General features: G+C 41.0%; 1 protein-coding gene across 9 annotated transcripts in view; it reads right to left on the bottom strand.

The window, feature by feature from the left end:
* Positions 1–19626, bottom strand: part of slmapa (sarcolemma associated protein a) — a 66574-nt gene extending 46948 nt beyond the window's left edge. For 4 of the 9 annotated variants that reach the window (XM_061041787.1, XM_061041788.1, XM_061041785.1 and 1 more), the window contains exon 1: positions 17951–19626. In XM_061041787.1, the coding sequence (XP_060897770.1) occupies positions 17951–18148 (198 nt within the window). In that variant the 5' untranslated portion in view covers positions 18149–19626. The remainder of the gene's footprint in view (positions 1–17950) is intronic. The other 5 variants (XM_061041784.1, XM_061041781.1, XM_061041786.1 and 2 more) reach the window with 2 other exon arrangements.
* Positions 19627–21875: the final 2249 nt, after the last annotated feature.

Here is a 21875-nt window from a genome sequence, read left to right as displayed (position 1 = left end):
GCTTAACGAATACCATGTAATTGTGTTTGGACTTTAATTTCTCCCCCCCAAACAGTGAAAACCACCAGCTGGCAGCCAACACGACAACACTTAACAAGTCAGCAGGCCGGCACATGATACCAGTTTGGATGGACAGGACACAGACATCCACACACATGATAATAGACAGATAGTAGATGATGTCGTCAGGTGACTGATAAACTCTAGGCATGTATTCATCAAGTCTCAAGTCTCATATTTAAAGTTTGACAACACAAAATATTTTAAACTCCAGAGAGTAAAACGAGTTTAATAACCTAATGTTGCTGCACTGAAACTAAATTGAAAGGATGAAAAGGAGTTAATGGATCCATCCAGTGTGTTTTCCAAGTGTCCTGTGCATGTTTAGGCACATCTATGTGCAAAAATTCAAAGTCCGCGGAAATGCGGCTTCTCCTACCTCCTCCTGTTAGCTGCATGTAACGCTCGGTTCTAGCCCCCCTCGATAAAAATTTGTCAGTGCGGCGTCATTGTCAGTGTGAGATCACTGATCTAAGCCCATTGGCTCGTTGTGGCAAGCCCTGCAGCTCATGTTGAAATTTCAGAGACACGTGCTGAGCAACTGACCAATAACGACAGAGCGGATCGGCAGACCAATCAGAGCAGACTTGGCCCACGTGGGGTCTAACAGTGGGGGCTCAGCAGAGCGTAGCTGACGGACTCAGAGAGTAGAGGGAGCAAGGAGGAGCAGTACATGAAAACAGACACTTTTTTCGAACTTTAGCTATTGTGAACGTACAAAAGTAGGTACATAGATTAAATATACGAACCCCAAAAAGGGCATAATATGGGCTCTTTAAAGAGACAGCAGCTGAATCGTTTCCTGCAGATTCTGAAGTGAGGGTTTTTACCGGCACCAGTGTGAGATAAATGAGGTGGTTTATGAGCTACACATCTTACAGCTCGACTCAACAGGCGTCCCAGACTGATGTAAATAATGATAAGAGTGATAAAAGATCTCCTTTCAACTTGAGAGATTTTAAAACCAAGATGTTTGAGACTTAGCTGAGCTTGTATAACAGCTTGGGCTCAGTGGTAAAGCGGGTTTTCTTTAAATGGTTTGACCCCCAGCTCCTCCAGGACACATGTTGTAAAGTCTTTAGGCAAGAACTCCAAATTTTTCCCCTAGACAAAATGATATTTACAGGATTCTGTCAAAAAAATGTTTATTTGTTTACATTTTCCAAATTAAAGTTTCTCAATGAGCTATAAGTTTGACCACAGGAGGATTTTTTCTTTTTTTTACACAAAAGACTTTTTAAGCCTTCACAGCACAGACTCAGCAAAGAGCTTAAACACTTCACCTATCATCCATATTTCATCATTTGACTAAAATGTTGTCTCAAGTTTTCCTTAAATCACTCGCTCCCTTCTGGGAAGTTTAACAGGTCACAACAGCAGCTCTACTATATTTAGAAAATTCCAGCCAGGCGATCATAATATATTTAAACCAAACATCTGCCAGACTGAGAATGGTAGGCCGGTCAGGACAGATTTCATACTCCATTTCACAACTTACTCCTGAACTACCAGGGCCAATCAGAAAAATGAAAACACAGAGAATAACATTCACTAATCTCGCACAAAATCTATCTCATTCATGGTTGTTGTTATTGTTGCTGCTGTGTTTGTCTCTATCCGTCTTCCTGCATCCCCCTCTATCCCACTTTCCAAGCCCGGTGCAGTTTCTGCAGACTGTTGTTCATCATGAGTCTAGTTCTGCCTCTTAAAGGAAGTTTGTTCTTTCCACTGTAACTTTCCTAAGTGTTGCTCAGTGCTCATGATGGATTAACGTTGGGTATTTGTAATATAACAAAGACTAAGGTTTTAACCTGTTCGTTTTGTAAAGTGTCTTGAGATAACATTTGTTATGAAATGGCACTCTACAAATAAAGATTGACTGATTGATATAACGACAAATTTAACCGAAAAAAATCAAAAATGTTTTCTGTTCATGGAGTAACATTACTTTGCATTGATTGATTTTGCAAAAAAGATAAAACCACAGCAACACATGCACTGTACACGTTTCTCTACAGAATTTTAAAACTTTTTTTAACACTAAAATATCTATAAATCAATAAAAATGGAGTTAACCTTTGTTATATATTTATTGTTGTTGAGTACTTATATCACCTCAAATATTTCCAACAGTCATCAAAGCCAGAGAAGTCCTTCATTTTATAGTTGAAATGGCCCAAGTCTTTCATGGAGGTCGCCATGACAGACATGTCATATTTATGGTTGCCAAGGAAACACCGTTGTAACGTCAAAGACTGCTACATAAGTAAGCGTGAGCTGCTACGGAAGCTGCCGTACTGTTTAAGTCAGCTCGGAGCTTGTTTTCATCTGGAATGGGGGGAGAAGCAGAGAGAATCACTCCCATGATTCCCCGCCAGCCTTGACGTCACCTTTTGTTATCGTTTTGATTGTGTGTGGAATTAACATACTGTTACATTTAAAATTGCCTGATGAATTATAGACATTTTACATTTTGATCATACAATCAGAGTAAATCATCTTGGTTAACATGTTGCTTAATAAAAATATCAAGCCATCCAAACCATGGAAGCATAAAGCGACGCAAACGAAGGATGTGAAAAATGATTGATACCTCATTGTTTTTTCAACGATTGATAGCATCAGAAAGTATTTAAACTTTTAAAAAGCAACTAAAGTTCTTCACTTGGCCGTTGGCTGTAGTCTTCGCGGTGTGTTCAAGTGCAACTTTTTAGCCAAGACAAAAGGCGTCCTGAGGCGTCCTGAGGCGTTGTGAGGCGACTCCACACTCAGCCTTTGTCGCCACTAGTTCTTGGCTGTGTGCTTGGTGTGTCAGGGCCTTAAGCCTCAGCAGACAAGTGGAAGGTCAAATGTTTGACAAAAAGGACGTGTGTTACTAAATGTATTAAGAGGCTCTTTTGTGTTGCTTTGTGTCAAAGCATCGCCACAGGACTGGAACGGAGGCGTGAGATTTTCCCCACACTTTCTTAATGAATGAATCAGTCATGCTGAAGGCGGCGAGTCATGACTGGTACAATAAACCTGTTACATTACCAGCGTGATGAGCAGAGAGACGAGGGGCAGACTGAGACTTTAGAGCAGGCATGGGCAAACTACGGCCCGCGGGCCATATACGGCCCGCGGGCCATATACGGCCCGTTGGGCTTTTTAATCCGGCCCGCCGAACTTGTCCAAATTATATTATTATTAAATAACATTTTATTATAATTAAACCTCGTTCGTTTTCCCCTGTAATGCCCTCGTTTCCCCAATAGATGGCGCACTTCAGAGTGTGGTGTATTACTCCCTTCTTCACTTTGCCCTATGAACCCGTATGAGCCCTTCTGTAAAAATGAGCGGACCAAAGAAAAGAAAAGTGGACAGTGAATGCCGAGTGTTTAATACAGAGTGGACAACTAAATATTTTTTCACTGAAGTCCGATCAAAGGCTGTATGCCTGATATGCCAAGAAACTGTCGCAGTTTTTAAAGAGTACAATATCAGCCGTCACTTTGCTACGAAGCATGCTAACTACGCTAGCAAGCAGTCCCCGCAAGAACGGGCGGCTACGGCTCAGAGGTTGAAGGATATTTTACAGACTCAGCAACATTTTTTTCACCAACAAACTGCGATTCAAGAGTCAACTACCAAGGCAGGTTTTTTACTGGCATTCAAAGTAAAGGCAAAGGCTAGCAAGCCTTTCTCCGAAGGCGAGTTTTTAAAAGAATGCATGATAGAGACAGCAGGTCTCTTGTGTCCGGAGAGCCAAGGCCAGTTTGAAAAAATCAGTTTATCACGCAGGACTGTGACTCGCCGTGTGGAACTGATTGACGAAGATATAGCCAGCGAATTAAACAAAAAGGCTGAGTCCTTTAAGTTATATTCACTAGCGCTGGATGAAAGTAATGATGTAAAAGACACTGCTCAGCTCCTCATTTTTATCCGAGGGATTAATGACAGTTTTGAGATAACGGAGGAGTTTTTGACCATGGAGTCCCTGAAAGGAAAAACGTGAGGAGAGGACTTATTGTATAACCAGGTGTCTGCTGTCATCGAGAGAATGAAGCTACCTTGGAGTAAACTTGCCAATGTCACAACGGATGGATCGCCAAATTTAACTGGAAAACATGTTGGGCTGCTGAAAAGAATCCAGAATAAAGTGGAAGAGGAAAACCCTGACCAGGATGTTATTTTCCTTCACTGCATCATCCATCAGGAATCTCTGTGTAAGTCTGTATTGCAGCTTAATCATGTCGTGAATCCAGTTGTAAAACTTGTTAACTTTATACGAGCAAGGGGACTTCAGCATCGTCAGTTTATTACGTTCCTGGAGGAAACTGATGTGGATCATCAGGACTTACTGTACCACTCTCGTGTCCGCTGGTTAAGTTTGGGCAAAGTGTTTCAACGAGTGTGGGAGCTGAAAGAGGAGATCAGCGCATTTTTGGAGTTAATGGGGAAATCCGACGAATTCCCTGAGCTAAGCGACAAGAACTGGCTTTGTGACTTTGCATTTGCTGTGGACATATTTTCACACGAGTGTAATTAAATGAATGCATTTGGAAATCAATTTGTACAATGAGCCTTGCATATTCATGCTTTGCTACCTGTTAAAGGCCAAATCCTTTCATGTAATGGCTTTTACATGTCATTTATATTAGTTCACACAAACACTCCATCCATCTGTTCCTGGCCCGGCCCCTCTGTCAAATTTTAGAACCCATTGTGGCCCGCGAGTCAAAAAGTTTGCCCACCCCTGCTTTAGAGGCTAGAGAGTGAAACGGAGAAAAGAAAAAAGACGTCAGCGGTGAATGGGTGTTGAATTTCACACATGCGATCTCTCACATTGTCTGTAAATATAATACATAATCTGAAGTCACACGATAGATCTCCGTCCTGAAAGAGATCACAAGTTTGCTGTTAAAACTAGGTTTTTAAAGCCATCTTGCATTTTTTCTAACTCTGCTTTTCCCACACGTAGTTCCCCACTCTCTGATCCAATGAATTACTTATTCTATCCAATCTGGCCTATGTAAATAAAGGAAATAAGGCCCAAAAATAATACATTTAACTAGTGACCGATGCAATAACCTATAACATCATTTTTTGTCATCATAACCAAACCGATTACTAGCACTAGTTCAAGATGAGTAGCTGGCTGCTACCTAACTGTATTGTACTTTGATCCGGACACAAGTTCAAATTAGAGCCCGACCGATTAATCGGGCAACCGATAATATCAGCCGATGATAGCGTATCGATATCGGCTTATTTTATCTCTGATATGTACTGATATATTACTGGATTTATTCACCTGTAAAATAACATTTCTATTTGAGTTGCATTGTGTTACACTGGCAGTTCTCTTTCTGGCTGTCACCAGCAGAGGGCGCTACATGGATCACAACAACCATAATCATCACTCTCCAGAGTGTCGAGCTGTGATGCACGTACATGCGCCGTTACTTTCCAGTAGGGTGACCATCTCTTCTTCATTATGAATCTAACTGCATTTGAGGGATCAATGAGATAAATGTGTATATCTATATCTATCTCTAAAAATCGAATATACATCAAAGAAATATATCGGCTGATTTATCGATATCTGATTTTTCTCTTCCTAATATTGATATCGCATCGGCCCAAAAAATCCCACATCGGCCGGGCCCTAGCAGTGCTCACGGGATATTCCACAATGTCCACTTGGGCCGAGCTAGAGCAAAACGTTCTGTGTCGCATGCAGAGAAGGATCACCTGGTATGTCATCCTGTTAAGCTCCGCATGTAGTGAGAGCAAATTTCTGAAGTCCTCAAAGTTTACTTGGAGGCTTTTAAATAAAGTGCCGGTGTATAAAACTGGCTGAGCATTTAAAAGTGTTTGTAAGAGGCAATGGATGATGCGTGTGTGTACTGTCCTGGTGTGTGTCAGTGCAGAGAGCCAGACGTCTGAAGCCTGGACTCCTGCCACCATTTCCAAAAGAGGCTGTTTGCTGCTGCTGGTGAACAGAAAGATTGTTTCATCAGTCAGCATGTGAGCATATTCCTGCAGCCCAGTGTGTGTGTGTGATTCCCTGAAAGGTGAGTGTTGGTGTGCGTGAGTTCGGGCTGCAGATTTCAGCCTATTTTCAGCAGCCTATTTTCAGCTCGCTCACTTTAGTGGTCCAAATGAAGACAGGAGGGAAGAGAGAGAGAGAGAGTGCATGGCAGAATCTCCAGACATCTATTATCATGTCAGACGACAAATCCCAAAAACACCATTCAAATAAGCAGCACATTTTTGAGTGTTGGAGCTGAAATTTAAGATTTAAATTGGCTGAAATTAATCTCGAAGCCAAAATGGCCATTTGATTAATTGGTTGAAATCCAATGGGGGGGGGGGCAACATGCAGGAAAGGAGCCACATGTCTGATTTAAACCTTGACCGCCCACATTCAAGGACTTCATCCTCTGTACATGTCACATACACCAACCACCAGCGCTCCAAAATAGTATTATTTTTATGTGACATTTTGAAGCTTCAGCTGGTTAAGGGCCTGAGTCCACAGACAGCTCATTTTGCACCAACAGCGCCCACAACCTTTTCTCTCCGGGGCTTATTGTTGCTAGGTTACGAAAGTTAACTTCTGCTCCCCTGAGTAATGTCTGTTAGGTGTGTTTCAGATTAGATAGCTCCGTGTGCTTAATAGTTGCTTTAAGTCAAGGAAATATATCCAAGTAAACATGGAGACCAAGTAAAGGAGTCGTGTCCTGACATCAGCAGCAGCTCTACACCTTTGAAAAGAGGAGTCAGACTAGTGTCTCCTCTGCCATTGTTGTTGACAAAGCTGACATCAGAAGTCCTGCCACTTCTTGATTTTGATTAGTCGATGAGGGAGAAGTGATGCTGATGACAATGCGCTGTTCCAAAAGTTGAACTATTTTCAGCTGAGAGCACATAATTCATCTTCTTGCTGATGGTGTTGTTTTCTTTTGTAGGTCATGTCGAGGCACCGACATTTAAGACTGTTTCATAATCAACTAAAAACTCCTTACACAAGCTTTAAGAAAATTCATTAATATCTATTTATGAGTTGAAGTACCAAGGAGCTTACATTCAGCATTTTCTATTTGGTGTGGTTTTATTTAAAATTATTCTCAAACATGAGACTGTGGTCATGAAGCATCCCGTCCAGTTCTCATGTTGAGCTGCTTAGGAAGCAAATCTTTGATCCACATGAACTTGAAGAACTCTTTATACCATTATAGACATTTAATAGAAACAATCCTGATGCCAACAAGATCAATCAATTACTAAGTACAGCGCAGCGTCATTTCAGACGTAAACACTTCATAATTATTAAATGGCACGTATGACTGTAAGTGCTCTTACAGTTTAATACTTGTGCTTTACTCTCTGTCGTTCAAAGAAAGGAGGAAATGTAAACAAAAGATGTAATTAAGGTGTAACTATTTGCACCATATGGAGGTGTTATTGGCTCTAATTTAATCCCTCAGCCTGAATGTATGAGCCATGTGTCTGGGTTTAGCATCATGTGTTCTGGTGTTTTTTACAGCGAGCTCATGGAGGTCGTTGGTGTAAACAGCATCCTCGCTCTCCTCTAAGGAAGTGTTGAAAATCTGAAGACTCAGGACGAGTTGCTTCACCAGACAGTAGGACGAACAGGTTCACCTGCCGACTGGAGTTTATTCTCGCTAACGCAAACTGCTAATACTTTGCTTTCCTTGCATTGTTTCAGGATTAGAAACTGTGTCAGCTGTGGTTGGTATTTTAATCTTCCCGGAGGATCACAGCATGCTTTGCCTGTTTAAGCTGCCAACAAGGTATATGTAGAAAACAGAGCTCCAAATAATGTCTGGTGTACAATCGAGTGATGTAACGGACATGTGAAGAGTAGGCAGACTTTAACACCCCTGCATACTCTGAAAATAAACCCTTCCAACATCATTTATAAAGAAGTTATGAAGCATGCCGCTGGCTCAGGATATTGTAGTATCAACTTCTAGATAGTAACAGGAAACAGAAACTACAGGTAAAACGTTTCATCTGAAAGTAACCACCAAGTAGGAATTCTGCACTTTAATACACATTGCGTAAAAAAAAAATCCAGGTTTGTTCCTCTTCTAATTCTTTCTCTTTGTACCTAGTTGAGCACTAAAGCTCTATCCTGAATATTAGCCTCGTCCTGCTCCGATCTCGAGACAGGTATTGAGGTCAATTAAGGAAATGTTTAATTGATTAATATCAGCTTATTGAGCTGTATTTAGCCCAGTCTTATACTTCGTTTAATCTCAGCAGTCGGGTAAGCTTAGTGCAGCAATCGCCCTCCGAATAACAGCCCCTTCAGTCTGACAGGGAGAGTCTCTCGCTGCAAAACCAAGAATCAGAATCAGAGACAGTCTGATATTTTCCACTGTCTCTTCTTTAGCTCCATCATGGTGTCCTGCTCTGGATCCTCTCACTGAGCCCACGCATGCACAACGCCAGAGGAGAGTTTGCCAGGGTGTCTTTCCTGCCAACAGCGTCTCATTCCCACTCACTCTCATTCACACTCAGATTTTTAGAGAGTCACAGAGCTGAGCGTGTGCATCAGCGTTCCTGTGCTGTGTTGGTATTCAGATTGAAGCCATGCATTAACGTGCCGTGATACTGATACCAAAACAACAGCTCTGCTCTGATGTCAACAGTGCTCTTCACCTAATGCTGGGTGTACTTACTAATCTCTAGTTGTGTTTACCCAAAACCAACTGCTGTACCAGCACATGCCAAGACAAGGTGAGAGGATGCTGAATGCTGCAGTACAGAAAGCCTGTCCTGACGGACTAATCCCCTATCACAGATCAGGCATTAAAAGTCAGACTTTAAAGTCAAAATGTGATACTTTGATCCATCCATCCATTCATTAACTTCCGCTTCTCCGAGCTCAGGTCGCCGTGGTAGCAGGCGCAGTAAGTAAACCCAAAAATTGGGACTGAATAAATTACAAAAATACATAAACAGCCATGTTACACAGATTGCCATGTAGTCCTGCAGCTCTGAAGTCCATTAATTAATTCTCAGTGAGTGACAGTGAGCGCTGACTTTCTGTTAGGGGGCGCCTGAAGTCACACAGTAACACTAAAAGGTTTGGGGAGCGGAGAGTCTGTTCCCTTTTCATAGTAAGTCTGACTCCACCTGAGGCCTACAGCAAGCCAATGACTCACCTACAGCAGGGTGTGTGTGTGTGCGTGCGCATGTGTGTGTGTGTGTGTGTGTGTTTATTATCATTATAACTCAACAACTAGACTGGCAATAATTTAATCTTTCACCCAGCACAAACAACAACTGATGTGCACTTGTGTGATTAAAAATATTCTGGAAAATTAACATTTGTTGTTCCGAGATTGTAAAACAGAGGTCTGACAGCTGCACAAATCGTCGTTCGAGTTCCCAAATCTCCTAAATCAACAGCAGCCGATTATAGCCATGCAACTAGATAAACACGGCTGTAAGGTTCAGGATTGCACGCCGCGAAAAGAAATCGCTGGGGAGGATTTTTTTTTTTTTTAAAAGCCAACATTAGTCTGATTCTGTTAAAAGATAGGAAGCACTAAATGTTTTTGCATTTTTCAACAACATTTAACCCAATCTAATTTATCCTGATGAAACTGTAATAGGATATTACTGGGCTGACATGCATTCCTAATTTCACTCATCTCCTTAAAAGTGGAATTTAAACGTTTGTGGTTTCGATTTGATTTGATTGAACTTTATTGTGAGACATGGTCTTAAGTTTTTCTTGCATCACAGCAACTCCATTTGCAACATAAAAAATAAAGACAATATACAAAGATAGTCTGAGCTTGTTAAAACTTGGGATCCTGTATATCCTGTTTGATGGTAACAGTTCATATTCTGAGTGTTCACAGCGTGGTTAGGATCAGAGGCGATGCTGTCAGCCAGCCTTAACATGCTTTTATCGTAAGCTGAAACATTTCAAAGCAGACGGTAGCCGATGTTCTTAACAACATTTTTTGACAATGAACAACATTAGACCTGTTTAACAAAAACACTACATTTATAAAATGAGCAGGTTTGTTTTCACCTGGTAGCAGAGATTCCTTCTGTGGACTCGAGGACAAGCTCCTACTTGCTGACTGGTATTTACACCTGTTTAAACTGTGAGGCATCGAGTTGATAAGACTATAAACCATCCATTCATACTTTAATTCAAGTCTGGGTTTCCCCCCCCGCATTCCTTTCACATCTCAACTACAAATCCTCCGCAGAGGGCTGACCAGACACGACCATGGCCTGCAGAGAGGCGTTGCAGATCCTGATGTGAGGTATTGCATCGGGCATCCAAGCCTCCAGCGGGAAACAAGCAGAACAAGAGGAGACAAATTTAACTCACACATTATATCACACATAGCTGCAGCACTGATGCACCAGTATGTACACCCGCTAGTAGACGATGCAGGTATGAGGAAGCCACCAGACAATCAGGCATTTTAACCTCATCAGAATCAGATGCTAAAATGCTAGCATCTCTTCAAACACATACGAGAAATCTTCATTTTCTTGTAACATTAAAGCCTAGCTGTAGCTTGGATACCTTAAAAAATACTTGTTATAAAATAGTGTCCCATTTCTGCTAATTTCCTATTCAGTTAAACAGAAATTTAAATTTACGTTAAACCTACTCATCGAAAGATAAGAAAGCACTCAGAAAGAGGCCAAAGTTAGCACAGTTTATTCAAAATGGTCTGCAGGTAAAATGTGTAATTTGGTTTGCCGAATGTGGCTACTGTTAGCAGCGTCCTCCCTGCAGCTTAACGTCCACATTGCTCCGGTCGATATGCCAGTTAAAGCTGACAAAACCTACAAATAATTATACCTTAATTTTCTGGATCAAAATACTGCCGAACGGCGCTACAGCCCCTGCTAGTGGCGGGCAGTTGGGTTGCAGTTTGAGCATAACATTTGACCGGCATTGAAAGCCAAAACATAAATAATTTGTTTTACCAACTAGTCATTCTTGTATCAATTAGTGAGGGGGATGACGATTAACTGTTAAGTGCACTTCACACACACATTCCTAGTGTCTGTATTAACCCCAGTGTTTGCCTTACCATTATATTGGGGGGTGTGTCTGCATGTCGGCTTCTCCCTACCCCCCCAACGCTGTAAACCTAGGGGAAACACTGAACCCAATGAAGTTCTGGGTGTTTTCACACATACAAAAAAAACCTCAAAAGTCTACACATTTTTTCGGTGAGCTGCATGTGTGAACAAAACAGATTTTTTTCACTCCAACTTTACCCAGAATTTTTTCTGTGCTGATGTGAGAACGCAGCAGGATAGATATAGATTTTTTTAGATCAGTGGAGCAACAAGTTGGGGTGATGACATTGATATCAGACGACCAGCTAGAGAACGGTGCAAGTTGTCTCGCAAGTGGTGAAGCTGCTACATACTCTTCCGCCTGCAAGTATGTTCTTTACAACTCATTTGTTAATACTGTGAAGACACACGTAAAGGCAAAAAACTGTCATTTAGTTTCATTTCTAGGAGTGCATAAGTGAAAAAGATTAGATTGAGATATGTCACAGCAATGTCCTCCAGAGGGATGAACCCGGTCTGATCCTGTCAGCTGGCACATGTTAAAGTTCAGAGCATACACTAAATGGATTAATCAAAGATGAGGTAGATCTAAATGATGCAGCTGGTTTACGGATATCTCCACTGAGCCTAAATCTGGTTTGATTTGTTACGTATCTTGGGGAACACAGGAGACTGATTAGATAACCGACCGGCTGGTTAAAGTTTCTGATTGGATTACCAGTTAGTTCAATAACAGTTACTGAAAGCTACTTACCGGTATATAGCTGCCCTGTCTCAAATATAAAGAGTTAAAGTTGTTTTCACAACAGACATTTCATTAAGGTCCCAGTGAAGCAATATGCAAAACACTGTAGCCTTGAATCGGATAAACCTACACTTTATCTGCCTTCTAAAATACACCTGTTGGTTTCCTCAATATTAGGACTAAAGCATTTTTTCCCAGTCCAGCATATTTATTTTGAAATGCATTGCATTGGAAAAGCTGACTGTTTACTCACTGCACTGTATGCATGTCTTTCTGCTCAACAAAAAAAAACACTCATCACTGCCTCTCCCTGATCTCAGAGGGAAAAGTGCAGGAAAAATATCTCAGCCTTCATGAGTGCTAAACAACATAAACAATGATGGGGATGTTAATACTGCTGTGTCCAGATTCTCCAATTAAGGCCGAGTCTATCCTCTATAGGCATTTTATTATAAACAAAGAAAAGGTCCAGAGTACGCAGGTTACCTTGTTCAAACATTTTCACATCTGTGCATATTTCATCCCTTAGCAACCAAACACACCAAAAGCATTTCAGAAAGGGTTTCCCTGGTTAACAAAACTCACACACTGTCTTCAGCAGATCTAACAAATCATCAGAGCTGAGCAGATGCTGGTCTTGAACAGAGGTGGTTGATAGTGAAAAGTAAGGTTAGATATAGTTTAATGAAGATATTTGTGTAGGAAAGCAGCCTTCTGGGAACCTTTAGTCACGCTAGTGCAAAGTATAACCCTTTTCACACATACAGAAATCTCCTGAAAAACTCCGGAGATATGGCTACCCAGAGGGGCTTTAGGCTATGTGTGAACGCAAACAGCTGCATTTTTCGCGTGGTGTTTACCCTGAGTTTCTCCGGCCGGACCCCTAGTATTTTTCCCGCAGAAAATCCGAGTGAGCTGATGTCTGAACGCGGCAGCATATACACCGGAGATTTCAACTTGAGCCAATAGAAAGAGAATGACGTTTATATACAGTGACTGCCCGCGACCACTACGATCTCCGTGCACGTAATTAAACGGCTCCATTATGTTTTCTGATCGTCAGTATGTTGTCATTCCATTGGATTACACATAGCTTTGATATAAAGGCAAATATTCTCATTATAGCTACTCATTATCAGTGTAGCGGACTCTGTTGCTCCGGCCGCTACTTCCGCATTGTTTATTTACGTCACGTCTTACCTCAGGAATTCCCCCGACTCATTTTCTTCCTACTGAAGCTTACAAAAAGCTGGTCACTGTATTTTTTAGCACATTAATATGGAGCACTGATCTTTTGGCACTTTTTTCCAGCGGAGCATCAACAAACATTTGGCAGCAGAACTTAAGGCAACTTCGGAAAGTTTTCTTCGGAAACAAGAGAGCTCCAAAATCTGCAGCATTTGAGCTCATTAGCCTGGTAATACAGTCGTTGTTTTGTTGTAGAACATGAACAAATGTCAGCGAGGTTTTCATGTGGTTGCTGTGGTATAAAATTTAGAAGAACTATAATGGGAAATATTTTTTTTACAGTGTAGTCTTTTAGACCAAAGCTTACACAAGAAGAGGTAAGCTACTTAAATTAACAAAGCACTAACACCTCCTCTGACCGTCTGAGAAGCTCTCAGATTAATCCTCTGAGTGGACCGAAGGCATTTGATTGGCTGGATCTCGGCTCCTTAAGCACACACGGTTCCCAAATTGTGGTCCCAGGACCTCCAGGGTTGAGAGAGGAGCAGCTGTGTCCGAGCAAACCTTCCCATGATGGATGCTTCTTAAATAAGAACACACTTTTTTTTTCTCTGAGAGCCCTTTAGATATTCATCCCACCAGCTGTGCTCATGTCGATTAGTTCATCCTTCCTTCACAGTAGCCATCGTCAAGGCAACAGCCCCAGCAGGATGCCGGGACACCAGCAAGCTACAGTACACACACACACAACATATCATCTCAGTGCTAAAGGTCTTCGGCCTTAATCACATTTCAGTCTGCCTGCAAAACAATCACACTGACCAAACATAGAAGACATTATGTCATGATCTTTCCAGGAGCTACAGCAGAGTCTAAGAAGTAACAAATGGACAAACTCTTGGTTGATGTAAAACAGCAGGTTTCACGTTCTGTCGCTCAGAAGTGAGAGAGGGGGGCTTACAGTAGGAGTAGAACTTGTTCTGATTTACACAATGATAAGCATCAATAATAAAGCAATCTACTGGATCACTGAGCTGGCTGATTGGTTCATCAATCACAGGATGCAACCAATCACACCTGCCCTTCTCCAGTGCACACAAATCAAAAACAGACAAGATGGAGGTCAAAACTGCTCGCAGTTGAACAAGTATCAATATCGGCAGTAAATTATATTTAACCTCCGAGTTCAACTTGTAAAGTGGTTCTCCAAATTCAGGTAGAAACAGAAAGCTTGCATCAGACTCTCTTTCAACATACTGCAGCAAAGTGAAACTGCCTGTAGTTTTTTTTTATCCTAACCTGCAGACTCGTGACCAACAGTCAGTGTTCATGCTGCCATTTAGAGGAACCTACAGTAATGAGGTGCTGGTTAGGCAAACAGGTCTGTGTGCTTAATTCCTCTCTGTGTGTCTGTGGGCGTGTATCTGCAACTAAGAGAAGTTGTCCTGTAACAGTTTCCATAACTATTCTATACCTACCGTTTCTATACCTAGAACTAATTCTGATAACTTGAATGCAGGGTGTTATGTTTCTGAGCATTGTTTTCTGTATCAGGGCTGCAAGATTTTGGACAAAAATAACATTGGAATATCTGTATTATGTGATATACAATTCAGTATAAAAAATAACACACATATCGTGTCGCGCATGATCGCACAGCAAATATATTATTCTGTGCTCTGTGAATTTCAGTTTCCCCTTGCAAACAGTGTGACTTCTGCTTTTGGACTGCAGGTGGACAAGCGGATGTGTGATGCATTGTACTGTATTGAGGAGCTGTTGACTTAAATCACAACACTCAGAGGCTCGTCAATAAACGTCTTGCGGTGTTGTTGACGCAGGTCAAAGCACAACATTTCAATCATGGATGTGGATAGTATTCATGCATCGTTATCTCCACTTTGTACAGAAAGCTAACAAGCTCTGTTGAGTGAGGAAAGAGAGTATCAGTGCCTTGAAGAGCCCCCGACTTCCTCGTTCTTCGTCCGTCTATACCAGCGATAGGGATAGAAACTGGGCGTCGGGGGGAAAAAAAACTGCACCACTCCAATAGGAAACAATACAATCAGGCTGATTTTGCCGCTTTATGTTCCGACAGTTAACCTAAAAAAAGATCACTAATTTGGGCTTTAAATGTTTGCCTTCTTCAAACTAATCTAAACCCACCTCCTACTTCAACTTCAACAGGGAACTCTGACACGGGGACGAACAGGTGCAGTGTCAAAGATTTGTTATTCATATGTAATCGACTTAGGTGTGTTAAGTGAAACTTTTAAAAATTAAAGCTTGGCCTCTTGTTCTGCCTTTGACTCACACGAGACATCATATGTACCGCCGACACTGATAACAGGAAGACACACGTTCAAAAGTTACCTTAAAAAACTGAACACCTGCCTCAATATTAGCTGTGCCAGTAGCCCTGTCACATGCATGTTGAGACGCAGGTGAAACACAGATTTTACTGACATAGCAACCAGTTCAGTAAGTGCCTCTATTTAAGGGTGATGTTTTTATCAGACAGGCTTTTCTTGTAGATTCGTCGAACCTTGTGAGTTTTCTTTTGAATCAAGCAATGGAAAAAGTTGTAGCATGACATGTTTGATTCATTTTTCTTACTTTATGAGGCACACGGGGAGCTTAATCATGCACCCAAAATAACAAAGGTGCAGGGCAATAAAAACAACCCAATCAAATCGAATTGCCCTCTGGGATAAGGAAAAGTTGTAAAAGTCTACGAGCCTCCATCATGCCAGAAAAATATTTGAACCATCACCACTTGGGTGTTGAGGGACTATTTTCGGTGTTTATCAAACTATTACAAATACATAAATCACAATGACGATGCTTAAAGTATTTCTTGTGCACCATAATCTCTACATCATTATTATCAGGGTATTTTCATGATATTAGCTGACAGTAGAGAGATGACAGGAGACGTCCAGTCAGACTTAAACCTGGTCTGTGAGGGGTTAAACCTACTGGGCACAGGGCACCTAGGTTAACCTAATCTTCATGTGAATGTGAGAATGAATTAATATGAGATGGTGATTACAAGACTTTGCAAAGTGTTTCAAGTTTACCAAAATTAAATTCTCTTATAAGGCTCAATAGAGTGACTATTAAACACAGGTGAGTTCTCATGTATAACTTTGTTAACTCAGAAATGCAGATTTTATGTTCATTTTATTGACAGCTGATTGACAGTGCTACACTGGCCTTTTCCTGATGCTCGGTGCTGTAAATAAAAAAACACAAATGCCCCTTTGTTTAAACAATTACAACAGAATAAATAGCTGAATCAAAAGTGTCAATAAATCAGTGCATGTTAGTGTGTGCATGTAAGCAAGTCCGTGTGTGTGCGCGCATTTATCCCTGGAGAGAGGAAAGGATGACGCGACCGGTGTCATTATAAATAGCTTATACTGTGGACACACACTCACTATCTCACACACACACACACACACACGCACGCACGCGCACACATACACACGCACACACGCACACACACGCACGCACAGTATTTCAAAGTCCCTGCATGCTACATAGCCGGGTAATCCCGTGGCTGTCTCAGCCTGTTCAACCTGTTCTACAGACACGTCGAAGCTGCACAACAACAGATCAGAACAGATTTGAGCCGTCCGCCTCAGGTCTTAGATTTGTGGATTTTTAAAGAAATTACAGGTTGTTTGCTCTGAGAGGGCTCAGGTCGGACTGCTCCTCGATTGAACTAGGGACACGACTCAATGAACGTGTGCTGTGATTTTTGTTTACTCCAGAACTAAGTTGAACAGCTCTCTGGAAAATTATCCCTCAAGCTAATGTTTGGGAGAGTTCTAGCTCTGTTTTAGTCTTTCAAATCTTCCTAAAAGTCAAACGAATAACAAAAAAGGAAATCAGGCAAAAGAAAACAAAAAGTAATCCTTGTTAGATAGCGTTAAAGGAACTGTAAAGAAAAACCTTCATTATCAATTGACTCAGAAATTAAACTGAAGCACATGGGTCAAACATTAGCTGATTTCAAACTCTAAACTGTATCCTGCTACTTTCTGTTCGATGATTTGATTTAGCCTGTTTAAACTGTCAAAAAAGCTGAACTTTTTAAATTTGGCTTTTAGTGTTCCCAAACATGAGAACTTGGTATTTTCAGTTTTCTAGTATTGGAAATGAAATGATGCAGATGAAGGAAGCATGATTTATGAATGAGAGCACATACCAAAATAGGACATGATGTGAAAAACGTTCTTAAAACAAAAAGGAACCAAAAGGAAGCAATACAAAAGCTCACTAGAGGTTTAAAGCCCATTTAAATTCTCAATTACAAGCAGGGTTTGCACTCAATTGGAAAATGGTTTTGTGACCATCTTCAGGCTATTTTTGACAAGTGTGGGACATACATCTATAATAAATACAGACTTTATTTTCTTCTGATTTTGTCTACTTTTCTAGCATGAGGGGCAGCATCCGTGTCTTCCATAATCCCCCGAGTTTTTGAGACATTTCCTGTGCTCATTTGGGATTACCCTCCATGTAACGAGACGTGCCTTGAGGAAGTAACACTCCACAGTTTTGCTTGATGTGAACGCAACCTTAAACAAACTGAATCTGTTCAGAGTCCACACTCAAGGGTTTTTCCCATGGGAGATAATAAAGTGCATGTGTGTTTGTGGCAGCGGTGCTAGTTTAGTTCACAACGTTTTTTTTCTGCTGGAGATATTCAGATCACGTTTTGCAACTCCTTAATATCGATTTATCATCAAAAAGGGAAAGATTTGTAGAAAGAAAGTTGGGACAACTCATGCCCAATGCATCTGAAGTCCAGAGGAAGGTGATCCTGAGGGGGAAAAAAACATTATAAATAATTATACCGTCTTCTCTTACCTTGCCGGTCTTGTGATCGAACCAGACCAAGGCATGATTCCTGGACAACACCTTGCAGTCAAAGGTGGCATTGTTCTGCGCCGGACGACACCGAGCCACCGACCTGCCGATCTTGACTGGCTCATCCAGGTATACATGTCGCTCCTGGAATGGGTGCGAGTTTGGTCGGCAGGCGAACACGGCCAGCGCTGAAGGCATTGATTTTGGCTTTAGAGTATTACTCCAACCGGACACGAGGGAGAGGTTTTCTTGATCCAGAGTGGCAGCTTTATGTTCCAATCCCCGAATGAATTGTCTAATATATCACTGGCCTACGTGCAGGCCGAAATGTTAGTCCTCAAAGCGTCTAGGCACTAACTGATAAACATTGTCCACTGTCCACAGCCCAGGCTGCACCTCGTCCCCACTTTGATTCAACAAGACTCTCCTGCGTTTGAAAATAAAAAAACAAACCAACAGGTATAAAAAAGACACAACATTCCCTTTACTTACTGTCCACCAAAGCTACATAACGACACTTAACTTCTGACAGCAGGCACTAATGTACAGACCAGGGTGCCATGTGTCAAGACATACATGACTGAGTATAGCACTGACAGTCTGGCAAACAGCCTCCCACGTCCATCAAACTACTCCAGCACTGAAGCAGGTGAGGGAAGCCAGTCAGGCAGATATTCAGTTTCCAAAGATAGCCAGAGCTCAAGACAATAATTGGTATTACTTATCGAATTAGTTAACCCTCCAGGAAACCATCTGATATCAACAGGGGGAGCAGATAATCAAATTATTGCGCCCTTTCCTGGTTCTCTGAGGTGTTGTCCTGCAGCAAGGGAACAACAAACACCCCGACAGGTTAACGCACCTTTAATACCTCTATTTGTGAAGTGTTTGTCATTTACATAATGTCATAGTCTGACTGACATTGCTGCCCTGATGCAGGGAACCTGAGCTAGCTGCTGCCCACCGTCACCACTCCCTCCACAGCTCACCTGCTAACGACACCTAGCACGCAAACACCCCCCTGAGTTATTTAACATAAACAGCCAATTAATATCTGACGACTAAAGCGATTCAGTTCCCTCTGTTTTTTTTCTGAATTAGAGGGCTCCAAAACATTCAGCAGCGGGATGAACGGGGGATTAGCAGGTCGTCTTGTGCAACTCAAATGCTAATTGGCTAGCTCGCTAAGGCGCTAACTCTCGGCCAACGTTGTCTGGCGTTGAACCAGCGATGCTAGGCTAGGCTAGTGAGTGTTGACAAACTTATCGCCCGGGTCTTCAAATGTTTTCTCCCCCACCCACTCAATCGGTTCGCTTACCCAGTGTAGGCGAAATGCCATCCCTGTCTCCTGGAGCAAATAAAAGCAGCAAGCGAGCCTGTTTTTTAGCTACAGCGGAGAGCCCTGCGAGAGGACGTTAGCATGCTAACCGGCTAACTGACAGTCAGGGCAGAGAAATCAGTTTCTGGACTGCGGGGTCCTCACGCATCACTCCAGCCCGATTATCTCCTGGGGGAAATCTCTCGGTAAAAAAAAAAAGACACAACTTGCGCAGTCGCCGTCTATCTCAGTTCAGGTGGTGTTTTGCCGTGACGGGTTAAGAGTTACAGCCGTCGCCTCCCCACAGTTTTGTGGAAGGAATCCAGAAGAAGTTGTCCTCCTCCGCAAGTCCCGGCCGCCATACTGTAACTAGAGAGCAGCAGACAGGCGTGGTGCGTTCACTGACCGACTCACATCGGCTCTAACACTTACCGCTGAACTCAGGAAATCCAAGCACTCTGAAAAAGGCGATAAGTTTCTTCTAACCTAAAATAACCATATGTTTTTTTGTTTTTTTTACATATATATATTTGTGTAAGTCATAACTGTGGTTAGGTAAGGTAAAATTTGTATAATAATAAAAATACTGAAAAAAGTATTGGTGATATTGATATTAAAATTGGCATAAAAAATAAATTGGTGTTATTAAATATCGGTAAAATTAGTAATACATTAGTTTTTTTTCCAAAATATTTTTATTGACAAAAAATACAAAACGATACTTCCAATCACAGAAATACAATTTACCTTTTTCCTTTTTTTTTTTTAAACATATATGCATATGTACACACAGTCACATATACACATATAAAAACGAAAATAACCAAAAAAAAAAAAAAAGCAAAACTAAAACACTCTGATAAGAATGTAGAAGAAAATAATTAAAATACATTAGTTTTTTTAAGTTTAATACAAAGTATTGGTAATATTGTTATTGAATGTGGTATCAAAATATTGTATAAAATTGGTATCAATATATTGTATAAGATCAATTTGAAATGAGATTGCTATGAAAATATTGGTAATATTGGTTATACATTTGGTATAAAAATATTGCATAAAATTGGTATTGAAATTGGTATTAAAAAATTTTATAAACTTGGTATGAATGTGTATAAAATTGGTATTATAGTATTGGTAGAATTGATAAAAAGGTAAACATGTATTTATAATAATTAGTATTATTATTGTATTCCTTGTTATTATGCTTTGGAAATATTATCACATTCATGCAGATAAAGCTCACTGAAAAAGATTGTAAAAACATATATATGTTTAAAAAAACTAAGAAGAACAAGTTTGATTCAACGTGTAGTAGAGTTTTCAGGGTGTATCACAAAGTTTAATTTATTATATGTCGTCACGACTACAGAACGTAAAACTTAGATACTGTTATAGTTTCAAATCCAACAATATTGATACATGATTTGATACCAAGGTGCCTAAACTTGATATTCCAAGCAGACACCAAAAATTTAGTTATTTACATGTTTGGGCGGCAGTAGCTCAGTCTGTAGGGACTTGGGTTGGGAACCAGAGGGTCACCGGTTCAAGTCCCAGTGCGGACCAAATATGGAAGTTGGTCTGGTAGCTGGAGAGGTGCCAGATCACTGAGCATTGCCGAGGTGCCCTTGAGCAAGGTACCAAAGCCCCTCCCCACCATCAGCTCAGGAGCGCCCACTGTGGGCAGCTCCGTCACTCTGACATCTCTCCATTAGTGCATGTCCATAGGATCCTGTTTGTGTGCATGTGTGTGTATATATACTTCCGCCTATGTGTGTGTTGCATGACTACAGAGTGTAAAAACTGAAATTTCCCCTTGCGGGGATCAATAAAGGTAAATCTTTATCTTTAATTATCAAAAAATTGCAACACCTGCATACAAGTTTAATGTCACAAATACGTCTTCAAATTAAATCTTAACAATATCATAGCAAGTTCATTTTATCGAGATCTGGAGAAGAAGGCCCAAATTAACTTGTAATCACTGGAAATCCAGCATTGTAGTCCCGTGATAACAAGAAAATAACCAAAATGTGGTCCAGTATGAATATATGTACCTTAAGGACTTAGGTAGATTTTATATCACGAGACTATCACTTTGTATTTTTATCCAATTTCCTAAACCTGTTTAAGACCAACAACTTTTAGATAGCCTTAACTACATAATAATAATGTTATTTGCATGTACGGTTTTGATCACATATAAAACATAGTTACATCATATGTGGTTTGATTTACAGACCTGGACAGCAGGATGGGGTGGAGACTGGTTGGGAGGAGATCAAATTCTGCTTGAGCCTCCAGAAAAGTCCCTGCTGTGTTGTGTTGAGCCGACAGCTGAGACCAAATCAATGCTGGATGAGACGGAAGAACAGGGGAGATAACACAATATATCACTGCTGCTCATTTGGGTTTACTTCAGTCAGCATTTAATAAATCACATTTATAATTCATAGTGAATGTGTCAAGTTACTTTCCTGAAAAACATGTCCTCTACCTTTTTTTTTTTTATAGCCATATAAAGTGAGTCCTGAAGCAAAGCTCATAAAGTCTGTGTCCCTTCTAAGAGAGAGGTTCTGCTTCAGCATTCTGTGTCAAAATAAG

This window comes from Labrus mixtus, chromosome 7 (genome assembly GCF_963584025.1).
Source record: "Labrus mixtus chromosome 7, fLabMix1.1, whole genome shotgun sequence".
Taxonomy (NCBI): domain Eukaryota; kingdom Metazoa; phylum Chordata; class Actinopteri; order Labriformes; family Labridae; genus Labrus; species Labrus mixtus.
Note: the sequence above shows the minus strand (reverse complement) of the source record. Positions and strands in the feature narration are given on the sequence as shown.